Source organism: Symphodus melops (genome assembly GCF_947650265.1).
Source record: "Symphodus melops genome assembly, chromosome: 5".
In the NCBI taxonomy this organism is placed as follows: Eukaryota; Metazoa; Chordata; class Actinopteri; order Labriformes; family Labridae; genus Symphodus; species Symphodus melops.
Genome location: NC_136695.1, coordinates 11,034,629 through 11,057,780, shown reverse-complemented (window position 1 = coordinate 11,057,780; position 23,152 = coordinate 11,034,629). Strand labels below are relative to the sequence as shown.

At 44.6% G+C, this 23,152-nt stretch overlaps 2 protein-coding genes across 3 annotated transcripts in view; both read right to left on the bottom strand.

The window, feature by feature from the left end:
• The window catches only part of rspo2 (R-spondin 2), a 58,589-nt gene extending 51,151 nt beyond the window's left edge, over positions 1-7,438 (bottom strand). The window contains exons 1-2 of one of the 2 annotated variants that reach the window (XM_079344430.1): positions 7,012-7,438; positions 6,447-6,762 (exon numbers count right to left, since the gene is read on the bottom strand). In XM_079344430.1, coding sequence (XP_079200556.1) covers positions 6,447-6,546 — 100 coding nt within the window. In that variant the 5' untranslated portion in view covers positions 6,547-6,762; positions 7,012-7,438. Of the gene's footprint in view, positions 1-6,446 lie in introns of both variants that reach the window. The other variant, XM_079344429.1, reaches the window with a different exon arrangement.
• Positions 7,439-11,027: 3,589 nt separating this feature from the next.
• Positions 11,028-23,152, bottom strand: part of eif3ea (eukaryotic translation initiation factor 3, subunit E, a) — a 29,102-nt gene continuing 16,977 nt past the window's right edge. The window contains exons 10-13 of the mRNA XM_079345113.1: positions 19,568-19,677; positions 14,560-14,662; positions 12,466-12,600; positions 11,028-11,196 (exon numbers count right to left, since the gene is read on the bottom strand). Of these exons, the coding sequence (XP_079201239.1) occupies positions 11,161-11,196; positions 12,466-12,600; positions 14,560-14,662; positions 19,568-19,677 (384 nt within the window). The 3' untranslated portion in view covers positions 11,028-11,160. The remainder of the gene's footprint in view (positions 11,197-12,465; positions 12,601-14,559; positions 14,663-19,567; positions 19,678-23,152) is intronic.

Genomic DNA, 23,152 nt, shown 5'->3' with positions numbered 1-23,152 from the left:
CGATGCAAAGTAGATCACCGACGGCACACACACAGAAGAGCACACATAACATGGAAAATGTTTGCACACAGTGTTTTGCCTATTCTATACACACTATACATTAAGGACCCTCCCAAGGACTCTTGGGTACCTTATAAAGGGCTCTTCTACACATTAAGGGAATGTGGCATCAATTTTATAGACTGGTAAATATGCTTTGCAATCGTTGGTATTTTCACACATGCACCAAACTCCTGAAGATTTCCTGAGTCATTGGAAGGTGTATTGCTTGTGCGATCACAAACAGCCATTTATTTTTCACCCTGACTTTTAACTGAATTTCCCTGCAAGCCCCAAAGTAAAATTTCCTTGTGAAGTCTGGTGAGCTGATTCGTGAACACAGCACTTAACATTCAGGAAAGATCACTTTGAGTAAGAGGGTGAGCTGAAACTAATGATGTTTATATCACCCAACCAGTTACTGACCGGTGTGATTGTTGGCACCTAAAGGCCCTGACACACTAAGGAGATCCTCTGCCATCTGTCCGAGTTGGAGAGCAGTCGCCCTTGTTTGCCTCTGTCGCTACCTTTCTGCCCCTACTGCCTTTTTTTGGGGGCTGATTTGACATGTTGAATCAGTGTTGGCGGTCAGTGAGACGAATCGCTGTGATTGGTTGTTCGGAGGTTTCATTTATCTCCAGCTCACGTCCCAGGTTTGAGAAAGCCCCTTAACCCCCCCTGCCTCTGAAATATCCACGCTTTCACCAATTTAATGTGGTTTCTCCTTATTTGCCGCCTTCGCCTCTTCTTTCCTTTTTCCAATAAAAGACCAAGGGCGGTGCTATTGTCAACTTTTTATCAGACATGATTCTAGGCAGTAGTAGGCTTCCGATAATATGGTGTAGAGTGGTGGCCAACGGTGGAGAGAAAATGATCTTCTAACATCATAAGCAGACTACCGCTGCCTGCTGGCATGAAGCGTTAGTTCCGCATGTGCAGGACGTACGTGGTGGTCGGCTGTAGCCTTTGCAGTGTGTTCTAGCACAACTTGTTGGCCAAGACGTGAGGCGGCGCTAAAAAGTCACAGAGCTAGTATAGCAGTCCCCCACTTCTTTCTGTGCAAAGCTAAAATAGTTAGCCTCTGGCACCATGTATTTTCCTCAAAAGTTGATTTACTTTACATTGTAAATCAAAGTGGAAATTGTCAGTTTTTAACTATTCCAGTGGATACATTCATTAGGGAAAAAACACAATGAATGCCTGTTGTATCTACGTCATTACCTCTAAACAGCTCTTCATTGAGGTGTGTATTAGTAATGTGAGAAATAAGTAGTCTGGAAGTGCATTTCAGTGTAAGCCTGAGGGGCTCCATCTCCGGCTCTGGGCAGCTCTCCTACCTGTGAAGCCCTTGTATGAGTCATTTTTTCAAAAAATACTCCTTTTGTGTTGTTGTTTTATGTGTAGCACTTACAAATGATTCCCACATTAGACTTTTACAGCCTAATAAACTTGAGAGAATCGGACCAAATTGGCTGGTCACATTTAGTAGCTTTATAAGGAAACGTATTAAGGTGTAATTGCTTTGGGGAAGTGTGCAATTGAAGGAAGGGGCTAAGGGGTACAAAATCACCCTCACACTCTGGAGGGACACTGACGTTTTTGACTATCGCCTGGAGTAATCACTGTAGGGAAATATGGATTGTATTAGTAGATTTTACACAATGAGTATGTTTTCGTTCAAATTTCCGGAAAAAAAAAAAAAAGAAGTTTACAGTGTGGTAAAAAATGTACCTGAGAAAAAAAAAATCATCTACTGGCATATAACTTTAACAACGAATGTAAACCTTTGATGACTCTTATTATCACTGAGGATAGGAGAGGATCTCCTGGTGTATTCAAGGATGAAAAAAGGAAACTAAGGGACAACATATACTTAAATTGAATGCTAGTTGTGACAAAAAAAAAAAAAGCAGAAGCATTGCGTCCATGTGAAATAGAAATGGAGCAAAAACCAAAGAGTTGATGGATGAATGGATATCTCATCTCACTGACACTGCTCCTTCAATTCACAGCCCACCACATGAAGGATAATCTAGACTATTAGACTGATTAGGATTGATTGCATTTTCAGATACAGGAAAGATGGGAAATTAGTTGGGGGGGTTTTTTCCAAGGGGAAAAGTGAGAAAGAGTGAATCGGATCATCCCTACTCTGTCACGTGGTCTCAAAAAGAATCTCTCTCTCTGTGCCTCTCTCCCTCAAGAAAGTTCATGCCACTGCATGTTTTTTCCTCTGCTGAGCTTTTTCGGCAGTGTAGCATGGCATGAGCGCACTGAGGAGCCTTTCACTGGCTTCATCTGATACCGCTGTGACTCGGAGAAGGAGCTGCGCTACAGGCCAGGATCGACATGCATGGGTTAGTAGGTCAAACAAGGAGCTAGTCTTTCGACAGAGTTCGGAGGCTGGGTCAGACTAATGTGATTTATCAATACAGCGCATAAGTGAATCATTGTCCTTAATGGCCATGATAATCCCCGAGACAGACCGTGGACATGATTGGTGGAAGACTTGTGGGCGGGTGAGGCTGGAGGGGGAGCATGTGTCATTCTGCACTTGATGTCTTGATGAGAGCATCAGCAACATGCACCTGTTATGTATCTGTAAATCTCCCTTCTTCTTCTCTCTTTCTCACACACACACACACACACACACACACACACACACACACACACACACAGGTTTTCACTCATCGAGGCTTGGCTGATGGGGCCTGGGAGAGAAAAGACAGAGCTCTGTTCCTTGACGCCGAAGCTCCAGCTCAGGTCAAGACTCGGCTTGCTGTAATCCCTCTCAGGTGATGCTGCTCACATTCAGCCGTTTCCAGCTGATCTGCTTAAATGCGCCTTCCTCATCCCCTAAAAAGCCCCCACCTCTCCTCAAGCAGCACCGACCCAGAGGATGACGAGAACAGGGGGGGGGGGGGGGGGGGGGGGCATCTGCGGCTGCTGTTGTTTTTCCAAGCTGTCAAATGTCAGGCTTTTCAACATTTCCTCCAAGTGACCAAGCTGGTGTTTCATGTCCATAAATAAAATAAAGTCAGGAAGCAGGGCTCACATCACCTGGATTAGAGTGGCATCATGTGAGAAGGCCTTGTTAACGGACGTGCCATCTGCAGGGCTTTTTCACTTTTTCCAAAGGCAAGAGTGGCAAGGCTTGTGTAAAAGCAGCCTCTTGGAGCATTCCCTCTACTCACTAGGCACTTAATCAACGTATTATATTGCACTGAAGTACTTGGTTCCAACATTAACACTTACACCCACAAACCTGGGATTTTGTGTGTGAGCTTTCAGCACACAGAGGCCTGATTTCCCCGGGCTCAAAAAGAGAGGCAACTGTTTGAATGCTCATGTGCACACAAGATGCTCTGATTCTCAAATGTATACCATCAAAAACTACCGTACATCTAAGTGTTAAATATTTGCCAAATCACGTTATTTCTGTTGAAAGTGACTCAGAAAAGTCAATGTTTGAGGATAAAACTTGTTTGCTGAAAGAAGGGGATAATCTTTTTTTTTGGGGGGGGGGTATGTTTGCATCAAAAACTGTCCACACACACCCCTGCTGCTGACTGTCACCGACTGCACAACAGCTCTGCATCTCTGACCTCACTCCCTCCAACTTCATATGCTGCACTGGTTTCATCCAATCACGTTTGTCCTTCAAAACATCTGGGAACACTGTTAAAGTTACAGATTACACAGTTGAATATGAGCTGAACCATCCCAGCAGCCTGCTGGGAATTCAAATTGGGGATTTCTGAGCGTACACATGGAGGGTTAACCGTATCAGATGGCAACTTTTCACCACTTTTGCCTGTTATTACCCATTCATTACCTGTTTAAACTTCTTAGGGGCCCACTGTGTGCCTCTGTTCCTCCAGGCTGCTTTGGTAGTCCAGCCTGATTTTATGTAGTCAGCAGGTGGCATCATTAGCCAGAGAATAAAAATGAAAAGTTATACCCTTGTGTCGAGCAATGATATCATAGAAAGGCTCATTGGCATCTTGGACAGGATATATGGGTATGGAGGTGTAAATGTAATATGTTTTGTCATCTGTTTTACATGAAAATAATGCATATGTACGGCTACCGCAGCCAAATGGAAGGTTGGGTCTTGCCATGCAGTGAGGGAGCAAGACAAGATCAGCCCAGAAACCACACTAAGATCCCAATCTTGCCTCCACTCGTACATTTTAGGAGACTTGAGTCATAAGCAATGGCTGTTTTTCTCCTTGACATCCCCTAATTATAATGGCATCTCAATCCCTTACACCTCACTCGGTTATGTGGCTACACGCGCGCTGTATTTTAATGGCAGAACTCTTTTTCTTTTTTTTTTACATGCATGTAAAACAATGAAAAACGCATTTGTTGAATTATGTGTTTTGTTACGACTGCGGAGCGGAGAGTGGCCAAATCGAGGTTTGAACATGTCTGGGTCTCAACACTCCTGAACAGTTTGAACTGCTCTCTGTGCATGCCAGAGCGGCTGTGTATAAAGCTGTCACAGGAACCTTGAGGGCTAGAAAAATATTCAAGCATTTCTGGGCCTATTGGACGATGATCTCTTACACATGCTTCTTTCAATATAACCGTGATAAATAAAGGAAGGAAGCAAATACCGAAAACTTGGCTGACTGCCACCACTTGCAAGAATGGCACTTTTGGCCCAAAGGACCATTGCCCCCCACCCCAAACACACATACACACACTTTATCACTCCCAGCACAACTGTAAGGTAAAAACCTGTACACATTTACATGGGATTAGTTTGACAAGTGTAACATCCGGCTGTTACACTGGCTGTAACAATGTGTAGCTTATAGTACTCAGCCTAAAGCTGTTCTTAAGGTCAAATGTGTAAGTTAACCTCCTGATCTGATCTACCCCCCCCCCCCCCCCCCCCCCCCCCCCTCTCTCTCTCTCTTTTTCCAACTTTCCACCTCTAGTCTTCACAAACACAACACATACAGACGCACCTTGGGACAACTGCTAACACTGGGTCTACTGCTGGACCGTCCAAAATACCCTCCGGATTGAAGCAGTTCCAACAAGAAAAAAACATTGATCATACCAAGAAAATTGCATTCCATCCCCTACTATCTAAGATCACACAGTCCTCAGAGAAAGAAACACACGGAGGAGCTGAAAAACGTGTGTGTGCCAGTACCCTGCAGTGATTGCCTGATTATTTGCAGATGGGCAGTGGAGGGCTTGCAGAGTGTGGAGGTTCCCCCTGGCATGCAGCGCATATGATTAAATCTGTGATTGCCGTACAATTTACAAGACCCCCACTCTGACTTTAAATGACTTTTTTTTCTACTGTAGCCTTCTGCCACACTAGGGACGACGTTTCAGATCTGCCTTTAAGACCATTAGAGGGTCCATTTGCGCGACCTGGCTGGAGAGAGCCTCCTATATGGTCACCCTCAGGATCGCTGTGGTGTGTTATGTCACAGGTCTGAGGAATACTCGACGGGGGTTACTTTCCTAATCCCACTGTCTCCTCATTCATTCAGTGTATAGAGTAGTATTTACAAAGGGGCTGATCCCCTCCTCAACCCCTGCACCTCCGCTGAGCGATTGTTATGCGGGTTTCCTACCAACTGTTCAAAGTGGTTATGCGATCAATTAAAACCAGCTTAGGGGGCTGGAGTGGAGATGTGCAATTCATAAGTCAGAGGAAGGGGATTCCGTATCTATTCATTAAATAACTCCCACAATACGACCCCCTACCCTCATATAAGCCGCGAGCTCTCTATAGACGATACGCGCCAGCAGCTTTTTTTTTTTTTTTTTTTTAACCAGTTTCACATGTAAATAATATAGGGAACCCTTTGTTGGGGCCACAGCGTTGTGTGGAAGTAGCGGTAACAGTCCGCCTGACAGCGTGGTTTAAACACTATTAGCCAATACACTGACGCAACATTTTTTTTGTTAATTTTGTAAAGCCACACGCGTGGCCAATTTTGCGCAAATTTTACGCATCAGCTACCGGCTTTTAAATAGTTACACAATACTGAAAACAAGTTTTTACAAGATGTCCATTTGATACTTTAGAAGATAAAAGACTGATTTGTGGTTTGAATTCAAATATTCTTTCAGTATATATTTCTTAAACTAGTCTGAATGAAAATGTGTTGCACGAGAACTTTCAAAATTGAACACATACTAATCAAACTAAGAGAGTTATTATTGGATTATTCAGACTTCCGCCTGCGTTGTGCGCGTTGTGATGTATGGACACATATAGATAATGTATGCACAGAAATGACAAAGGTTAAAAAGCGGACTTGAAATGTGCGAGAAACCCTGTTTGGGGCTGTTGCCGTTGCCTCCCGTGACCCATACTAACTCCCCGAACACTGAAGCTTCTCTTAGACCTGTAGACTGAAACATCGTGTTACCTCTTTTGTTTCTCCTCCAGCGGTGCGAAGGCGCCTGACAGTTGCTGTACTCCATACAGTTCAATACGATCAGGGCAAAGGAGAAGAGTCGAAACTGCATCTGGACGGCGATCTGTTGTTCGGACTCCAGTAAAAAGGTAACAGCGGGGCTCAGGATGAATTATCTGACTTGGTTATGTCCTCCTCCAGTTTCTTTACTCACTCTTCAAACGTGTCAAACACCAGACGAGATGCGACATGTTATCACGTCGCCGATAGGAATCATTTTATGAAGCGCGCGGATCCTCCAGTCACTAAAAGTGTCCGTTTTGGTGCGCTGCGGGAAGAATGACAAAGGAGATTACTGTGATAACTGTAATGAAATCAACACCTTACTTAACAATGATGCTTGGGAGTGATAAAAGGGGATCAAAACAAAATATGCCCAGCTCTTCTGTGTGTAAATGTGGTAGAACAATCAGGATGCAAAGGCTATGCGTACAGCTCAAACGCCCCCTCCAAAAACAAGCGCAACCGTGCGTAATAGTCGCCCATACGCTCCGTGAAATAACGTGTCGGTGTATACCTTGCTCAGATGAAGTGTAATTCCGCTCCGGTCAACTTTTTAGGTTCCGTCTGAGTGCAAGTGCGGCTTGGGAACATGCAGCATCCCTCTTTGGTTGAGGAGCTGTTGTCTCCAGAAGAGAGCAGAGGTTCTCGGAGTAGGAAATAAAAGGATGTCGCGGTGAGTCGAGGGTGTTGGGTTCCTTTCCTCTTCTTAGTAGAAGTTTAGATTCCGTTTATCGGCGCTTCCTCTCTCAAGCTCGCGCTGCCCGTGTCCTGTATACCCGCAGAATCTCACATGTGTTGCTTGATATACAGCGGAAAAAAGAGCCGGTGAGTGAGTGTGTGCGTTTTGCGCGCTGCCGAGGTTGACTGACTCTGGACTGGTCCTGATGCTTGCTGCCTTTTTCCTCATATAGCGCTGAGACGATGTCACGTGTCGAGGTTTCTAGTTTTGTGTTTTGTTCTTATTTAAGATGTTGAGGATGACATTCAGCGTAGTCTCCCCCCACCTCCCCTCAACCCCCGCGTACTCACCCACACTGGCCGCTACGAGGCTGCCTCTGGGTCCTAGCGTGAAAGCTGAAAACAGGAAAGGACTTATTGGGGGTTTTTTGCAGAGGATATGGGACTGTAGCTTGTGTGCAACATTGATTCTACTCGTCCAACTCTCAGATTATTCGATGTATTCAGCAACAAATCAATCAGTTACATGTCCATTATATCATCAAAGATTTTACTAATGTCCCCATACATAATATATTTCTTCATGAGTTTGAAATTAAAGTTTGATGACTCAAATTGAAACGGTAATTACAACATAGTCAGTCTTACTATCTTGGTTAGGCTTTCTTGCACTGATGACAACTATTTAATAATTAGAGGTTCACCAAAAAAAGGAAATGATCTGCATGATGTGCAGAATGAGGCGGGCCTGCAAGTCAACCATCTCATCACGCCTCTTATATTGCGCACCCCTTCCCCTCGCTACTCTGAAATGAATGATAATCGTTGTTGAGGCTGTAATTGTGGAGCATGTAGCCTATAAATCAGTCAATAAGTTCAAGGGTTTTAAAGACTCGGGCCTTTCATGCTGACCCGCGCGACCTCATCAACAGAAACACATGAGATGTTCAATGGAGGCAGAGATTTTCCTTCAGTCTGAACCAACTTCCCCCTTTGAGCTGCTGGCACCCATCCACGCCTCACTGACATTCAAACGCGCACTGCACGTCAATTACAATTACAGAGCCGAGACGAAGTGTGGCAGCAGCGTTAGGGGAGTATAAAAAAAGTCAGGGTCCACGAAAAGAATATGTGGATGAATATAAAGGGCTGAAACAACAGTACACACACTTTTCGGGCTGTTTTTATCACACTTAACCGCTACTCCACATCCTGATTGAAACTTGTGAATGCTCTACCCCCTTCTGCCACTAGGTGTGGCACTTAATCTTTTATTTATTTGAGGAAATTATTCCCATGTGAAGACATTTTTTTTTTCTGCACCCGTCAAACTAATGTGAAGTCATAACACATACCTGGTATAGCCTTGTACAGGCAAGAACACCATGACAGTATGTCTTAAATAATTAATAAATAAACTTCCTCTTCTCACATTTGCATAATGGTTTTTATTCTTTCATTCCCAGACAAACCTTTAAATTAACAAGTGACACCGACCCTCAAGCAGGGAAGCGTTCCCTCACTCAGACAAAGTACAAGTTTCCATTGTGTCACTGCGAGTGATAGACAAGTCTGTGGGGGGAAAACCTCTCCAGAAAAAGGAGGATTCATGGTTGTTTCCTTGCCAAAACCTATAGTGACCTTTGTCCTGACTTTGTTTATTTATTTATCCAAAGAGCAATGACAGACATTGTGGTCGGGAGGGCTGTTAGCCGCAGGCTGTGCTGCTGGTTTGGAATCCTCTCTAAAACAACATGAGAAAGTGCACGGTTAAGGTGAATGTGATAATTTAGGCCTCTGGCACTTTTATTTTCATGATGTGTCATGGAGAAGAGAGCCGGTAAACCAATCACTTTATTCTCGCCATCCCTCCTCTCCTCTTCCCCTCCCTCCTTTTTCTCTTTGCATTGCACATAAGTGAGGTGACGTCAGCATTTGGATTCTTGGCTAGGAGCCCTCAGTGCCATAACAGCAATGAAGGAATCTGCTCTACCCTCTGTGTGGATCACAGGTCCAGACTGGACACTCTTCAGTGTGGGCTGATGTCATGCTTTTGCTAAGGTAGAAAGTCAGAAGAAATGTTCCAGGCCACAGTGGACATTGAAGTCAGGATCATCTAAATGTCAGAGAGTGAGGCATGCTGAGAAAGTTAAACTTAGAAACTTCCCGTTTGTAGCTGGAATGAGACAAATATCAAGGTCCTGAAATACTCTGAAATGACATTTGGAAACAGAACACAATGACAATCCACATGTACAAATACACTTTAACTGTCGCTACACAGTCGGAAAAATGACCTTAAGGGTCAGTTCAGTAGCTGCTCCGGAGCTTGACCCCAAATATGAACTTCAATAAATGGACTTTTTTTATAGGGTGTGTGACCTGAAGTTGTAAATCTCCATCTGCTAATGAAAACTGTGACATCTTTCAAACACACGGCCGACAGGTGAGACCATTTTTAAACTGCTTTGTTTAAACTAATAAATATTCCATATTAACGTGCAAATCAAATTGGCTTGAATGGATTTTGAAGTTCTCAAAGTGAAAGCATGTAATGAAGTCCTTTTAGGTTCTCTAAAAGATATGATTGTAAAATAAAGGGTACATTTATGCTTCTCTTTAAAGGCTCTTAAAAACCTAGCTTCCCAGGAAGTTCCTCCTAAAAGCCAGATGGACACAAGCAGGTCTGCCAAATTTGTTTCTTATTTTTCCTAAATGTGTAATTGCATGGGATGTTTTTGTTTCCGAACTTTAACGCTTGAGTGTTTTTGACTTTAATGTTGAAGGAACCTAAAGTGATGGAGACCAAAGTCTCAGCAACATTAAATCAACACCTAGGTTTGATTTCATCTCTTTTTTTTTTTTTCTTCCTTTTTTAAAACAAACACATCGGGTTTTCTTCCTGAAAAACACATTCGGTGAGGTCAACCATTCAGACACGTTGCAGTAACCAGCTTGAAGGGCTGCGGTTGGCAGCGGCGGCTGACTTATTGTAGGCTCAAACAAAACAAATGGAAACAAAAACAGAGCAGTGCTGAAAGATGGGGACCTTCACGCTCTCCGTCTGTGGGTCCGGAGTAGGTGCATAAATTACACCTGCGTGCCGAACTGTAATGACGGACATCCGGCAGCAGCACAGGGCAGAGCTTCTTTCCCTCCTAAAATATATTTATGACTGGAGCTTCAGTTGAGCTGAAACCAGAGAGAGAAGTTCTATATTATTGTCCTGGATAGAAGATAAGCGTTCTGTTTTAAGAGTCTATTCGTCCATGAGACCCCTCTTTGCACTTTCCCGACTTCTGAATTGGCCAAATAACCGAGTGTATTTGAATATAACACACATGAAGTTGAATTACTTGCGAAGGAATGAAGAGCTGAGATGAGGCAGGTGGGACGGAGGCAGACGACTGAGTTATGAGAAGGTCGAAGGCAGAGAGCAGCGGGGGCGGGGTGGAACATTAAAAAAAGATTGTGTCCGTCTGGCTAATGGTTCTTTATGGCTCCCTCATGTCCTCGGATTGGAAGGATGACTGGCAGAGTGTGTGACCACTGGTCACTGTACATCACCTTTGCCCCCCCCCCCCCCCTCCTGCTGACGGCCCACTCAGCGAGACGTCTGCCACGGTGAAGCGAACCACTAAAACACCATAAAACCGACAGACTAAACAGCCATTCATCATTACAGCTGCACACATGAGCCGCATCACACGCAGGAGTCTTAACTGTCCCACTCAGTGACTCAATGTGCACATTAAAACTTCATCAAGTATTACTGATAGAAAAAAAGGGCTGACCGCTCAAACCTCAACCACTGTTTGTAATGTCCAGAAATAAGGCAATCATGGGTGAGAATGGTTTTGTTGGTCACTTTTATTGAATCGGTGATGACTTGAACCAAGTGCAAAAGCAGCACTGTGCGTCCGAGACAAGTGTGGAAAAAAGAAGTCATGACGATGAGTAAGACGGATCCATCTTCGTTGTGTCACTAAAATCCAGCTTCTTGACCGGCCCAGTTTGGTGTCTGGAAGAAAGAAAGAAAGAAAGAAAAAAAGCAATGAGGGGAAACGTTGGATGAAGACCAGGCGAGATCACGTAGACTGATCAGAAGTACGTTTTGTTGTTGATTGTGGGAAATGTCAAAAAGCAACGTACATGTGCGAGCAGTTAAGTGCTGCCGTTTCCCTTTGTAGCAGTGTGTAATGTGTGTGTGTTCTGCTGGTGAGCTCTGGGTGGCTGTGAGAGTTGACAGGGACTCGGAGCAGTCAGCCCAGATGGTCGGCAGTAAATGTTCTCTATATGTAAGTGATTTGTAGCCTTGAGGACAGCAGGATGTAATGGTGCACTGTGAGTTGTTTGCAGCCTCTTTTGTCTAATTACAAAAACTCCTTAATGAGAGGGGGGGGAGCTTTACTCTGCTTCTTTTTTTTTTTTTTTTTTTTTTACAGGCCAGGGTTATAGCTGCACTCCTGCTGCAGATATTCAAACAATAGGGAGGAGGGTAATTGAGCACTTCAAAAGATAGCCTCTTAAGAGCTGCACAGTTAAAAAGTGAACATTAACATGTCTGTTGTAACTTTGTGGCCTTGGTGCTGTCAGGTGTCCCGCTGAGGGAACCGAGCCATCCGTCTTCTCCGACACGCACGGCGGGTCTCTGCGGCCCGTGTGTGTGTGTGTGTGTGTGTGTGTGTGTGTGCGCCCGCAGCTCGCAGGCCCCACTTCAGAGGACGTGCCTGATTATGACATTGTGTGTAATCGCGGCGCTCGAAGGCTCTACATACCGCGCACATGCACAAGGTCAACATCAAAAACACACTTAAACGGGATGACTGGACCCTGAGCCAGACATCTGCAACGGGTCCTAAGTGCAGGGAACTCCAGGCTTTGAGTAATGTTCACCCAAAGCCAGTGTGAGGGTCCACCTTATTTACGCTGCTGAGCTGAGTCACAGAGCTCAGGCATCGTTTTATGGTTGTTTGAGATCTACCTTGTCATTAGGCCTTTGAAGAGCAATGGAGGGATGAAAGCGTCAGCTCTGTTAAACTTGCTCTTACTGGCTTATTTCGTGTAAAGAGAGCTTTTGTTGATGGCTGTTCATCAACATTCTTTGGCCTTGTTGTTCAGGGCTGATCATTTGAAAAGCTTTGAACTGCCCTGTGTTCGTGTTGACCTTCTAGCAGTCCGATCGTGTAAGGAGAGGAGGGGTGGGGGTGGGGTGAGGGGGTGAGCGGTACATCAGTGCAAAGTGTGGCTGCTGCTTTGTGTGCGTGGATGTACAGTGTGCGCTTCTCACCTCGGCCTTGTTGCTGTGGGCCTGCTTTTTCTCAATATTCATGGCCAACATTTGGCTGCGGAACGAAAGGCTCTTGGTCTTCTCAATCACCTGCTGGTAAGGTGATACGGCGTTGTTTCCCATGACCACATGGCCCTGGAAGTATGAGGGAAACACAGACAAAAACGTTCACAATAAAAACCAAGAGGACCCTCAGAATGCCGTCTTACTGACGCGTCGCCGAGCAAACGCTGCTCAGCTCGCCGTTCACATGTACTGCAGGAACATCTCCATAATTCTATGTCATTCTCCACCAGTGGGCTGTGATTTGCTGATTACAGAGAGCTTGTTGTGATGTGTATGCCAAAACATGCAGGTTCAACGTGATGCCTCGGGAAGGGGGAGCCGAACGAGGGTGAAATATTACGGTAACATGTCCTGAGAGCAGTGATTCACAAAGTGGGGGTCGGGACCCCTTGGAGGGCCGCCAGTCGTCGGTGGACGCAAACGTAAAACAGACGTCATTTAATAATTGTGTTTACATCGCCATCATGGTGTAAAACATACGATGCGGTCTTCAATTTGAAATAAACGCACGTCGTCAAGGGGACGTGAATTCACGTGTAAAATACGGAAAACAGTGTGCGCGGCTCTTCACACATGAAGATTCAGAAAAGTGGGATTCAATTAAAAAAAAAAAAAAAAAAAAAACTACCGTAAATTCCGGACTATTGAGCGCACCTGTATATAAGCCGCACATGATTATAAGCCGCAGGTGTCCACATTGTAACAAAGCGATTTACACAGAAAGGCGTGACACAAAAACGTTGTTTTAACTTTTAATTAAATACGTAGGCTACCGGCTACATCCGCAAATACGAAGCCTAGTGGAAATCCTTTATCGAACAGTGTCTGTAACACGGCTGATGAAAAAGATTACAGTGATACATTTCACAAGAAAAAGTCCATCCATTCACTGCCTCAGAATGACTTCATTACTCACTTCCTTAGTCTCTTTTTAGATGTCGCTGTCAGTTTCAACTTTCAATCAATCAATCAATCTTTATTTATATAGCGTCAATTCATAACAGGCGTTATCTCAAGACACTTTACAAAAGCAGGTAAAGGACCTTACTGTTTGTCTGTTAACATTAACAAAAGGGCAGGTAACAAGACCATGCTCATTGTTATGTTTACAAAAAGCAGGTAAAGGACCTTACTTATGGCTATGTTACAAGAGCCCAGCTTAATCCGTCATGGCGTGGCAAGAAAAAACTTCCTTTTAACAGGCAGAAATCTTCAGCAGACCCGGGCTCATGACGGAACAGCCATCTGCTAAACTGTGCTGGGCTTGAACATGGGATGGGGGAGATGGGACAAGATGCAGAAAGAAGAATAGGATGGGATAGGTTGGGGGGGCTTTACGTGCAGCAGCTCTATTTCCTTCTTTGACAGCCAGCTCGATCGCCTTTAACTTGAAAGCTGCATCATGTGCATTTCTCCGTGTGTTAAGATCTGATATTAAGATCCGATGTGACGAGGTCAAATGTTTTTGCAGCAGAAGCTCATTGTCCCCCAAGAAAAATCCATAAATAAGCCGCATCGTTGTAAAAGCCGCAGTGTTCAAAACGTGACAAAAAAGTAGCGGCTTATAGTCCGGAATTTACGGTACCTGTCCCCAGAGGGCAATTCAAGGGCACACGGAGCAGCAAATGAACGACAGCTATATTAGCAGCTATACTAAATAATCTATACTGTGAGTCTGTTACGACCACTCAGTGCCAACCACGTGTATTCTGCTATGAGACATGAACATTTGTTGATCCTGTGATAAACATCGTCAGGATGGGATTATTAGTGTGTGTGTGTGTGTGTGTGTGTGTGTGTGCTACATTATGTCTTATCACCACCAGGGACAGTGGGGGTCCTCAGTCAAGCTGAAAGTTGTGGCAATCTTCTCTTCAATAATAATGAAAGAGGAAGGGCGACATGAGCTACAAGACTACCAGCACTGTTCCCGATCTGCAACCACTGGCTGCTTAAACAGATTCAAATCAATGTGTCGAGTTATGAGCCGACTCATTAAGAGTGAAGAAAAAAAAAAAAAGGTCTCACCAGTTTGGAGTCTATCTTTGCATCCAGCCGGGCGTTGCGGATGAGGTTGACGATCCATCGCTCGGCTTCCTCGGGAGACATGTTGAGTTTGTCTGCGAGCATGCTGTCAGAGAGAAAGAGGGGACGTGAGTGTGGAGAAGACGGCGCGGGACTTCCGTCAAGACTGCTCGAGGGGCCTCGTCACATTATGGAGGGCAAACGTAAACATGCTGACTGATAAAAAAACGGGAAACCAAAGCTTCACCGAGCTGAGACTGACCTTAAAGTGACGCTGAAGATCAAAAGAAGTTCATAAAGCTCATAAAAAAAAACCCTCAATCTATTAAAAAAAAATAGAAGTGTTGAACGAGAACAAACGAGAAGTGTTGTCCAAGTGTTACTGCAGTACGTTGAATCTGTGCAGGTGGTTGGCTCGAGGTGGTCGTCTACTTAATGTGCTGCTGTATCATTACATGTATATGGAGCCAAATAGCTCTTATTTAACACTCGATGACTCTGTGATGGAGTTTGCTAATCAAAAGCCAAACGACGTGCCGTTTATTGCATCCGGCAGTGTAAATGTGCGGCCGACATGTTGTGTTAATGTAAACGAGGAGTGCACTTTGAACGCATCTCTACCAATGGAAGCTTGATTTACGGACTGAAATGAAAAAAGTCAATTAGAAGTGATAGGAGGGCCCCATGTTGTGAGCCTCGGCGGTCGCTCGTGTGTTTATGAGGTTCCTCCGTTCAGGACACTCTCTCTCTCGCTCTCTCTCTCTCTCCACCTGGCTGTTAAAGGGTTTCAGGACGCGGCGGGCCAAACGACCACTGTCCCTCTAAATGAAAGCCAGCTTTGCTCTTTGATACGGCGAGATGTGGATGTGTCACAGCAGAGGGAGGGGGACGCACGAGGGGTGGCTGCTATTCTTTGATCCAAAGCTTTCCCCCTTCAGTGCAGCTGGCTTCCCTTGTGGCTTTCCAAATAACTAGGACCCCCCCCCCCCAAAATCACCCCAGATATCCCCATCTAGACCCCCTCCCCCCTACATTTCCTGCCCCCTTCCTTCTGTCTGACCCCATCTCCCTCTAAGCCTACCACATTTCATATAAGGGCCCCAATAAATATCCTCAGCCCCTCTGTGCACTACCCACAATTACTACAGCAACGCCCCCCCCCCCCCATAATGAAATTCTGTACGTGTACATTAGTCATTGTATGTTTGTTGAAAATAACAGGTGTTCTAGGGCCTATATAAAAACTATTTACTCGACTAATGATTACTTCCTGGTCCATTCATCATATTTTGTGAGACTCGTTTAGTAAGGGAGCTAGAATGTGCAGAGGCCGCACCACAGCACACCACACTTTCTAAACCGTCGGCCCCACAGTTGGACTTCTTGAGAGAGATGATTTTGTTGGAAAGTAATCTAATTTAGGATTAGTGATAATGGCCGTCTTACCTCAAGAAAAAAAAAAAAAAAAGAAAGAAAGAAAGACTACCACTTTCTAACCCCATGATTGTCGGTCAAATGGTGGCAAAACCACATAAAGAAGGGAAGTGGAATGATGTCAGTGTGTCTGGATTGGGCATTAAAAGCACAAACAACAAACATTACCTCAGCATAATGAGCAAAAATAAGAGCTCGGTCTCCAAGTGACAGTGTGGAGCTCTCAACAACTTTGACCACAGTGAAGTGACGAAGGAGGAGAATAATGAGACGCAAGAGCTGGAGAGGATTCACGAGCTCAGAGGACGACGAGAGGATACAAGGAGACAGATCGACTCGTCACACAAACAAAAACAAACAAACAAACTGCTGCTGCTGCTCGACGGCACATTCTGAAGAAAATGATGCCTGACAATCAAATTGCTCCTATGGATCATTATTGGGAGCCTAACAAGTTTGGAAACGTGTCAGCTGTGTAATGACATGAGTTAAAGTTGAGATGGGGAACACATCGACGCTATTAACATCAAGGATTGTAGTGAGCAGGGCTAAATCTAGCTAATGGAGGGTAAATGTCCATTGTGATATTATTCTATTCAATAACATGCTACATCTGCTCAGAGAGACCCCCCCCCCCATTACACTCAGTGACATTAACAAACACGCTCATGTGTTTGCTTAAGAATCAAGTCATCTAAAACTTGTTAGAATCTAATTTGTCATTTGCTTCCCCTTTGAGCCGCGCACTGACGTGATTGTTTGGCAAATTCGGTAAAAGTGGGGGCACATGTCAGTCAAGTCCAGGTCAGATATGACGATCAAAACAAACATGAGCTCGTTTCCTCGCCGGGTGAGTTGAGCTAACCTCCTAACCCCCCCTCTGAAGGTGATCTGTGCAGGAGAACACGGGAACGCAGAGCGCGCCCCCGAAAAGGCCCGGGGCCCTGACCTGTACACGCCAAATCCTTCTAATCTAATTTAGAAAAGAAAATCTGGCAATGTTTTTCTCCCAGGAAGGACATTTGTATATCAGAGGAGGGTTTAACTTGACTTTATCTCGTGGTCTCTCTGTGAGGTGTACAGCAGCTAGCCCTACTTAAAAGCACTAAGTGGGGAAAAAGAAAGATGTGAGGAGGGGGAGCAGGGGACGGGTCTCACTTAAACAACCTACACTATTGACATCCTTTGGCCCTAAAGCCAAGTAGACAGCCTGTGTGACTGGTTTTGTTTTACACAACCATGATCCTGTTCCTTTGGGGAGAGGGGATCACTTTCATTTCGACCCTTTGCTCACTCTGGCTCCTGAGCTTTCGACTTCAGGCTAGGGGGACTCCTCTGGGTCACAGGACCAACCTCACACATGAAGGGGGGGGGGGGGGGGGGGGGGGGGGGGGGGGGGGGTCACGCACTGAGGTCTAAGTCTGTTAGAGGAAAATTACGGGGCTTCCTTCTCAAAAGTAGACCCCCCCCTTCTGAAGTGAATGCATTGTTAAACACTAACATATGATAGCATTCGGGACTCCGAGCCATTTGGAGCAACCCTCGCGTTCGGCTCGGGGTAAAATTGATTTTCGGGGAAACCGAAATGATCGTGTGGTATTTTTTAATGACTCAATTGTGAGGTGGAAAGATCTTCAGTGTTACATCCAAATACACAGGACGCTCTTTCCAACTACCAGGGAGCTGTTGTGTACAAATAGTACCTTGTGATGAGGGAGAGAAGAAAAAAACAAAAAAAAACTGGCCGAATCATCGTGTGTCTGAAGCGTTTACTCGAAACGTCAAAGGACGAGTGTGTGTTTGAGGTCAAAGCGGGGCCCCTCGACTGAGACGTGCATGCAAGGACAAAGGAAATAAAGCTTTCGAATCAAACACGGAAAACAACGCTCAATTGGAAACACACTCAGGACACTGAAAAGTCTAGACCAAAAGATGTGTGTGTTCAATTACAAGTGCAGGCTGAATCTCAGTCTCACTGCCTACAGTACGTTTTACATAAGGCTTTATTGCATAAAATAACTCAATTACGCCAACTTCTGCTCGACTTTTGTGTCCCCGAGCTGCGGGCAAACGCCGAGCTAAATATCTGTGAAACCATCGTGGCCAACAGCTGTAAAAATGTCCTCATTAAAAACAGCCATCAAATTCATTTGGGTCCACGCTTGGGCGCGGAGGGCTTCGGGTAGAGGACTAATGACTTGGAATTTGGGTGTCGTTCAAAAATAGACATGTTCTGTCCTTCGTCACCACGCTGACGAAAATAAACATGGAAATCCCAGAAACTCCCCCACCTCCTCCCCCCCTCCCCGATATGCTGCGTCTGCATCAGAGAGCTCGGCGACGGAAAAAAAAAAGGTGAGGAGTAGAAAAAAAAAAAAAAAATCACCGTTCGACTTCCTCTTTCTGTGTGACCACTAACCTTTGTGGTCTTTAACAAGTAAATGGATCCAATTGCAGTCAGTCTGCCAAAAAGAACCAGGACTCCTAATCAATTCCAGACAATCTGCAACAGGAGATTTCGACAGGGCCTGATCATGTTCCAAGGTTCAACCTTGACTACAGACCTCCACGCCTCTATTGAACAGTCCATGCAATCATTTTTGTGTCAACAAAAGTAATTCATTCCCTCTTTCCATACAGCATCACGCGCTCGTGGACTGTGTTTCAAATGCTAGAGCTTCCCTCAAATGTTCAGCCGAACGGGCAAACGTACCTTGAAGACGGCGTCCTGAAAGCGGGAGGGAACGCGCTGTGCATTAACAACGAAGTGGATAAAGAATAACTCCTGCGTTACTTTTCATCGGCTCAACGTGAAAAGTCACGGCTACAGAGATGAGGATGAAGGGCTGATATTGATGAGTGCTTTTTCTCCATCTTTGTCACTCTTCTAAATAGACGGAAAAAAAAGGCAGCCAATTCCTATAATCTCTCTTAATTAGAGACAATTACTATAATCCTTATTTTCTTCTCTCCACTATAATTAGCTTTGACTAAATTTCTTGGTTTTTGGGAAGCAGCCAAAGTCAAGTTTTATTTGAATGCAGCTTCACTGGGTTTTAAAGTAGGAGTCAATAAAGACCTACAGAACCCTCTGAACTCCTTTTGGCCCGGAGGAAAGGCCCTGAAAGGTTCCTGCATGATACAGCAGTTGGAAGTGTGGCAGGCTGTCCAAACCCTGACCTCTTCCTGGGAGAAAACGCTGCCTGATTTGGCCTTGGACAGGTGGTCTTAAAAGTTTAGTGAGCAGAGTAAACTGCGGAGACCTGGAAGCAGTTAAAAGTCACACCACTTAATCCTTGAGATGTTTGGGGGGGGTCAGCGTTTCTTTGTGTGGAGGGGGGGCGGCAATAAACAATTATCTGTGAGGAAAATTCCACTTATCACTAAAGCCATGTTCTTTACTTCCTGTCGACAGGCTGCTGACAAAAGTGTTCTGACTTCCTGTCGGTCCTCGGGGGATGGCTGTCTGAGATTGTGCCGTGCAGCATGATGAGGACATGCATGGAGCAGTGAAGTCCCCACATATGAACACCTTGGGAGAAAGGTTGCAGCGTGTCTGGTTGGGCTGATGACTCACTTGATGCTAATGCACTGGTGGATCCTGCAGAAGGTCTCAAAGATGAAGAGGCGAGCGTTCTCAATGAAATCCTCAAGGCAAGCAACCAGGAAGAAGTCGTTCACAAGGACCTGAGAGACAGAAGCATGTCGTATTAGTCGGGCGAACACAGCGTATGATTCCATACATGATACAGACCAGTGACACCAATAACACAAGAAACATTCTGCCACAACTGAAATCTTGCAAGGAAGAATTACCTAAAGAGATCAAGTGCAGGACAAATGTATTTATTCACTGCAGCTTAAAACCCACAATCATGCCTCTTTTTTTTTTTTTTTTTTTAATTTAAATGGTGAATGAACTTCTATGGTGCTTTTCCTGTTTTCTGACTAATCAAAGCGCTCTGACACTACACGTCACGTTCACCCACTGACTCCAAGGACACTTGTGACTGGAGGAGCAGCAGTTGAAATCAACAAACGGACTCGACCACTGAGCCACAGCAGCTCCTTTTGAACACTTATACGGCCGTTTGAAGTGTAATCAGTTCCTCTTAATAATTACCTGATATATTACAGCGCTGTGTTGCTTTAAATTATCGCTGCATCGACATGCTGTCCCCCCCGCCCAATATATTTGCGATGGCAATTTTGCAGATTTTGTTCCTCCTTTCAAACGATTGCCATTAACACGCAGGCAGGGATGAAGTTTTATACAGATGCAGTCATGATAATCCAGTCGTAACTGCTGTTGACTTGATGGTTTATTGTTATGATTTGATAAATAAAAAATGAGAACTAAACAAACCATTTCCAGTGTTTATTTCAGAGTGCTGGTCCTAACATGAATGCTGGTCTGGTGAGAACTGTTTGTGCTCCGCCTACCTGTCCCCCCCGGTGCCTTCAGTGTCCCTTGTGTAAAATAATATGCAAGAAATATCAAAACTAGATAACGTGCCAACATTCTATCTATCCATTTATGCAGTTGGTTCAAATTCAAAGTATTTCTTACAAAGGTTTCAGGTTTAAATAAAAACAGTTCAAACACATACACTAGTTAGGACAAGAAAGCTGAACTATTCCAGGAGAAATACACAGAGAAGTGGTCAATTTGGAGCTGTACGTTTTGAAACGGTTGAAAACAATCTGTTCAATGCAGTTATTTCCCAGTGTCGTACTCGTTTAGTCAGAGTAAGGAAGGATCACACATTGAATGAAAACCTTTTAAAGATGAGAGTTTTATGAAAGAGGTATCAGTTGAAGTAATTCAAGGCCCTGCAAGGTGCTTCAAATCAAGCAGAAATCGTCCAATCCCTGAAGCCGCCACATGAGACGGTACAGTAGGAACAGATCCAGCCACAGAGACGACCACGGCGTCTGTGACTTATCACCAGTCATCTGGTCGGGTGCTTCAGTGTCAACTCCGCTGTGCAGGATCGCCAAATTTCTCAGCTACAGTCATCCAACGGTTGTAGCATCGCCAGTCCAAATAAACTCACAGATGAGAGGAAGTCTTTTCAACCGTCCATGCACAGTATCACCTGTGGCTTGTTACACGAAGAAATACAGCCTCGCTTGGACTCTCTGACACCACTGCATATGGCCAATTCATCTACTGTTAATGTTCGTGACCCAGCCATGGCCCCAGAGGTACCACTGTGTGAAACGCTCCCATTTCTCACTACTTGCTGCATTCCAACTCTCCATTGAGTGCGATTTCACATCGCACGCCTCGATCTTCAAAAGTTCTCTTTGACTGACCAACTGTTTGCTTAAGCTTAGAACGCCGCTCCAGTTGCCGCTCCAATAAATCCCAACTACATGGCACTATCAGGCGCAACGCACAGTTCAACTAAGACAACGCTTATCTGAGGCTGAAAAACTTTGAACAGTTAACAACCCTAATGACTGTCATCTGGGATTCAAGACCACGAAGCTTAAACCGATCCTGAAAGGGGCTTCGACGCTCCTTTTATGCGCCGCTTTATCTGAGCGCCTGACTATAGGTACGCCTATACTGTTATTCTTTGACATGCAAGCATCCAACATCTGACAATGATTCAAGATTTGGGTGGAGTGGGGAAAAAAAATAAAAAATCTAGAACCGTATGAACAGGACAATTTCAACTAAACTACCCCTCATTTGAAAGCACTTGGCCCCAACTGTTGTGAGGGGGTACAGAGATTTGAGGACAGGAGAGCTGAAAACAATACCCATATCTTGCTATTGCAGCAATCAGTAAAAAGATGGCTGCCACTCTTCTCAGTGGCTCAAAATTGATGCAATACAAATGCTCATCAAGACAAGAGCCCATCCCAACGGGGTATCCATTTACCTCCATCTCGCCGCCGTCTGTGAGACACCCGCTTACCTCAGAAATAAATGTGCTTTCTGAAGGCATGCACAGAGGGGTTTTTTTGTGCAATGAACAAAAATGCATTACTGACTTCAAACAAGACCATTTGGGGAAAATGTTTGCAGACCATAACAGGTAATGCATTAAAGGTGGGGTGAAACTTTTTTTTTTTTCTTCCCTGGAACCACCCACTGTGTTAGTACAGCTAGTGAACTGGCGCAGGTCAATAGAGGGCTTTTGTGCCTACTGGACATGCTCTGATAAGACTGACAGGTAGGCCGGTACTAAAAGCACCTGGAATAGCTTGGGCTCTGACCTGAGAGGTAGTTGAGATTGAGCATCTGTTTCAACCACAGTAGAGTCTCTGTAAAGAGAACCCCATGAGGCAAGGTCAGGACCAACCAGGAGAGCTCCTAAAAAAGTGCATGCAAGTGTTTAACAAGGTCAGTGATCGGGGGCGTGTGCCATGTCTTAGCTGTAACAGGATACAAGCTCTAATATTGTTGATAGTACATGTCATCAGTTGGATATGGCCCCTGGAGGCTTTTGCACAGGGAAAAAAAAAAAAAAAAAAAAAACTCCTTTTCTCTTGGACCATGCTTTGAGTTGTGTTCTGACCGTGCCAAGGTTTTAGTAAGAAATAAGAAGGAAAACCCAGCTTGGTTTTAACAGTCTTAGTTCTTAAATTGTGATTTGGTAAGTTGCAGATGACTTTTATTAGCTTAAAAATAGATTGCTAAAAAAAAGAAAGAAAAAAAAAAGGAATCATCACATAGCTGTTGACATGATTTATAAACAATTCTCTTGGGAAAGAGCCATTTGACGGGACCAGATGTTTTCCATTTTGAAGGTTTAACATTGAAAGCCAAATAAGACCGAGATTTCCCTCATATTCTTTTATAGGTTGAATTCATCGAGTCATCTGGGAAAAACCAGCTCACTGTGTGCACCAAAAAAAAAAACTACAAAATATACATGGAGGGAGACAGCGGCCAGAACACCTGCTGTCTCTTAAACCTCTTCACTGACGTGTGTGTGTTGACACATTGTTCACTATTAAGTTATACATGAACTCTGTATCAAGTCCAAACGCTGAAAGTCGCTGAACGAAGACAGTTGCACTGCATTATTGTGAAATATTATGGACAACAAATCATGTTCTGTTACAGTCCTCCTTTCAGAGGAGTGAAGGGCTCAGCTTCTCATCCTGCTGTAGATGCTTTGGTGCCGTTTTACTGTCTAGAATG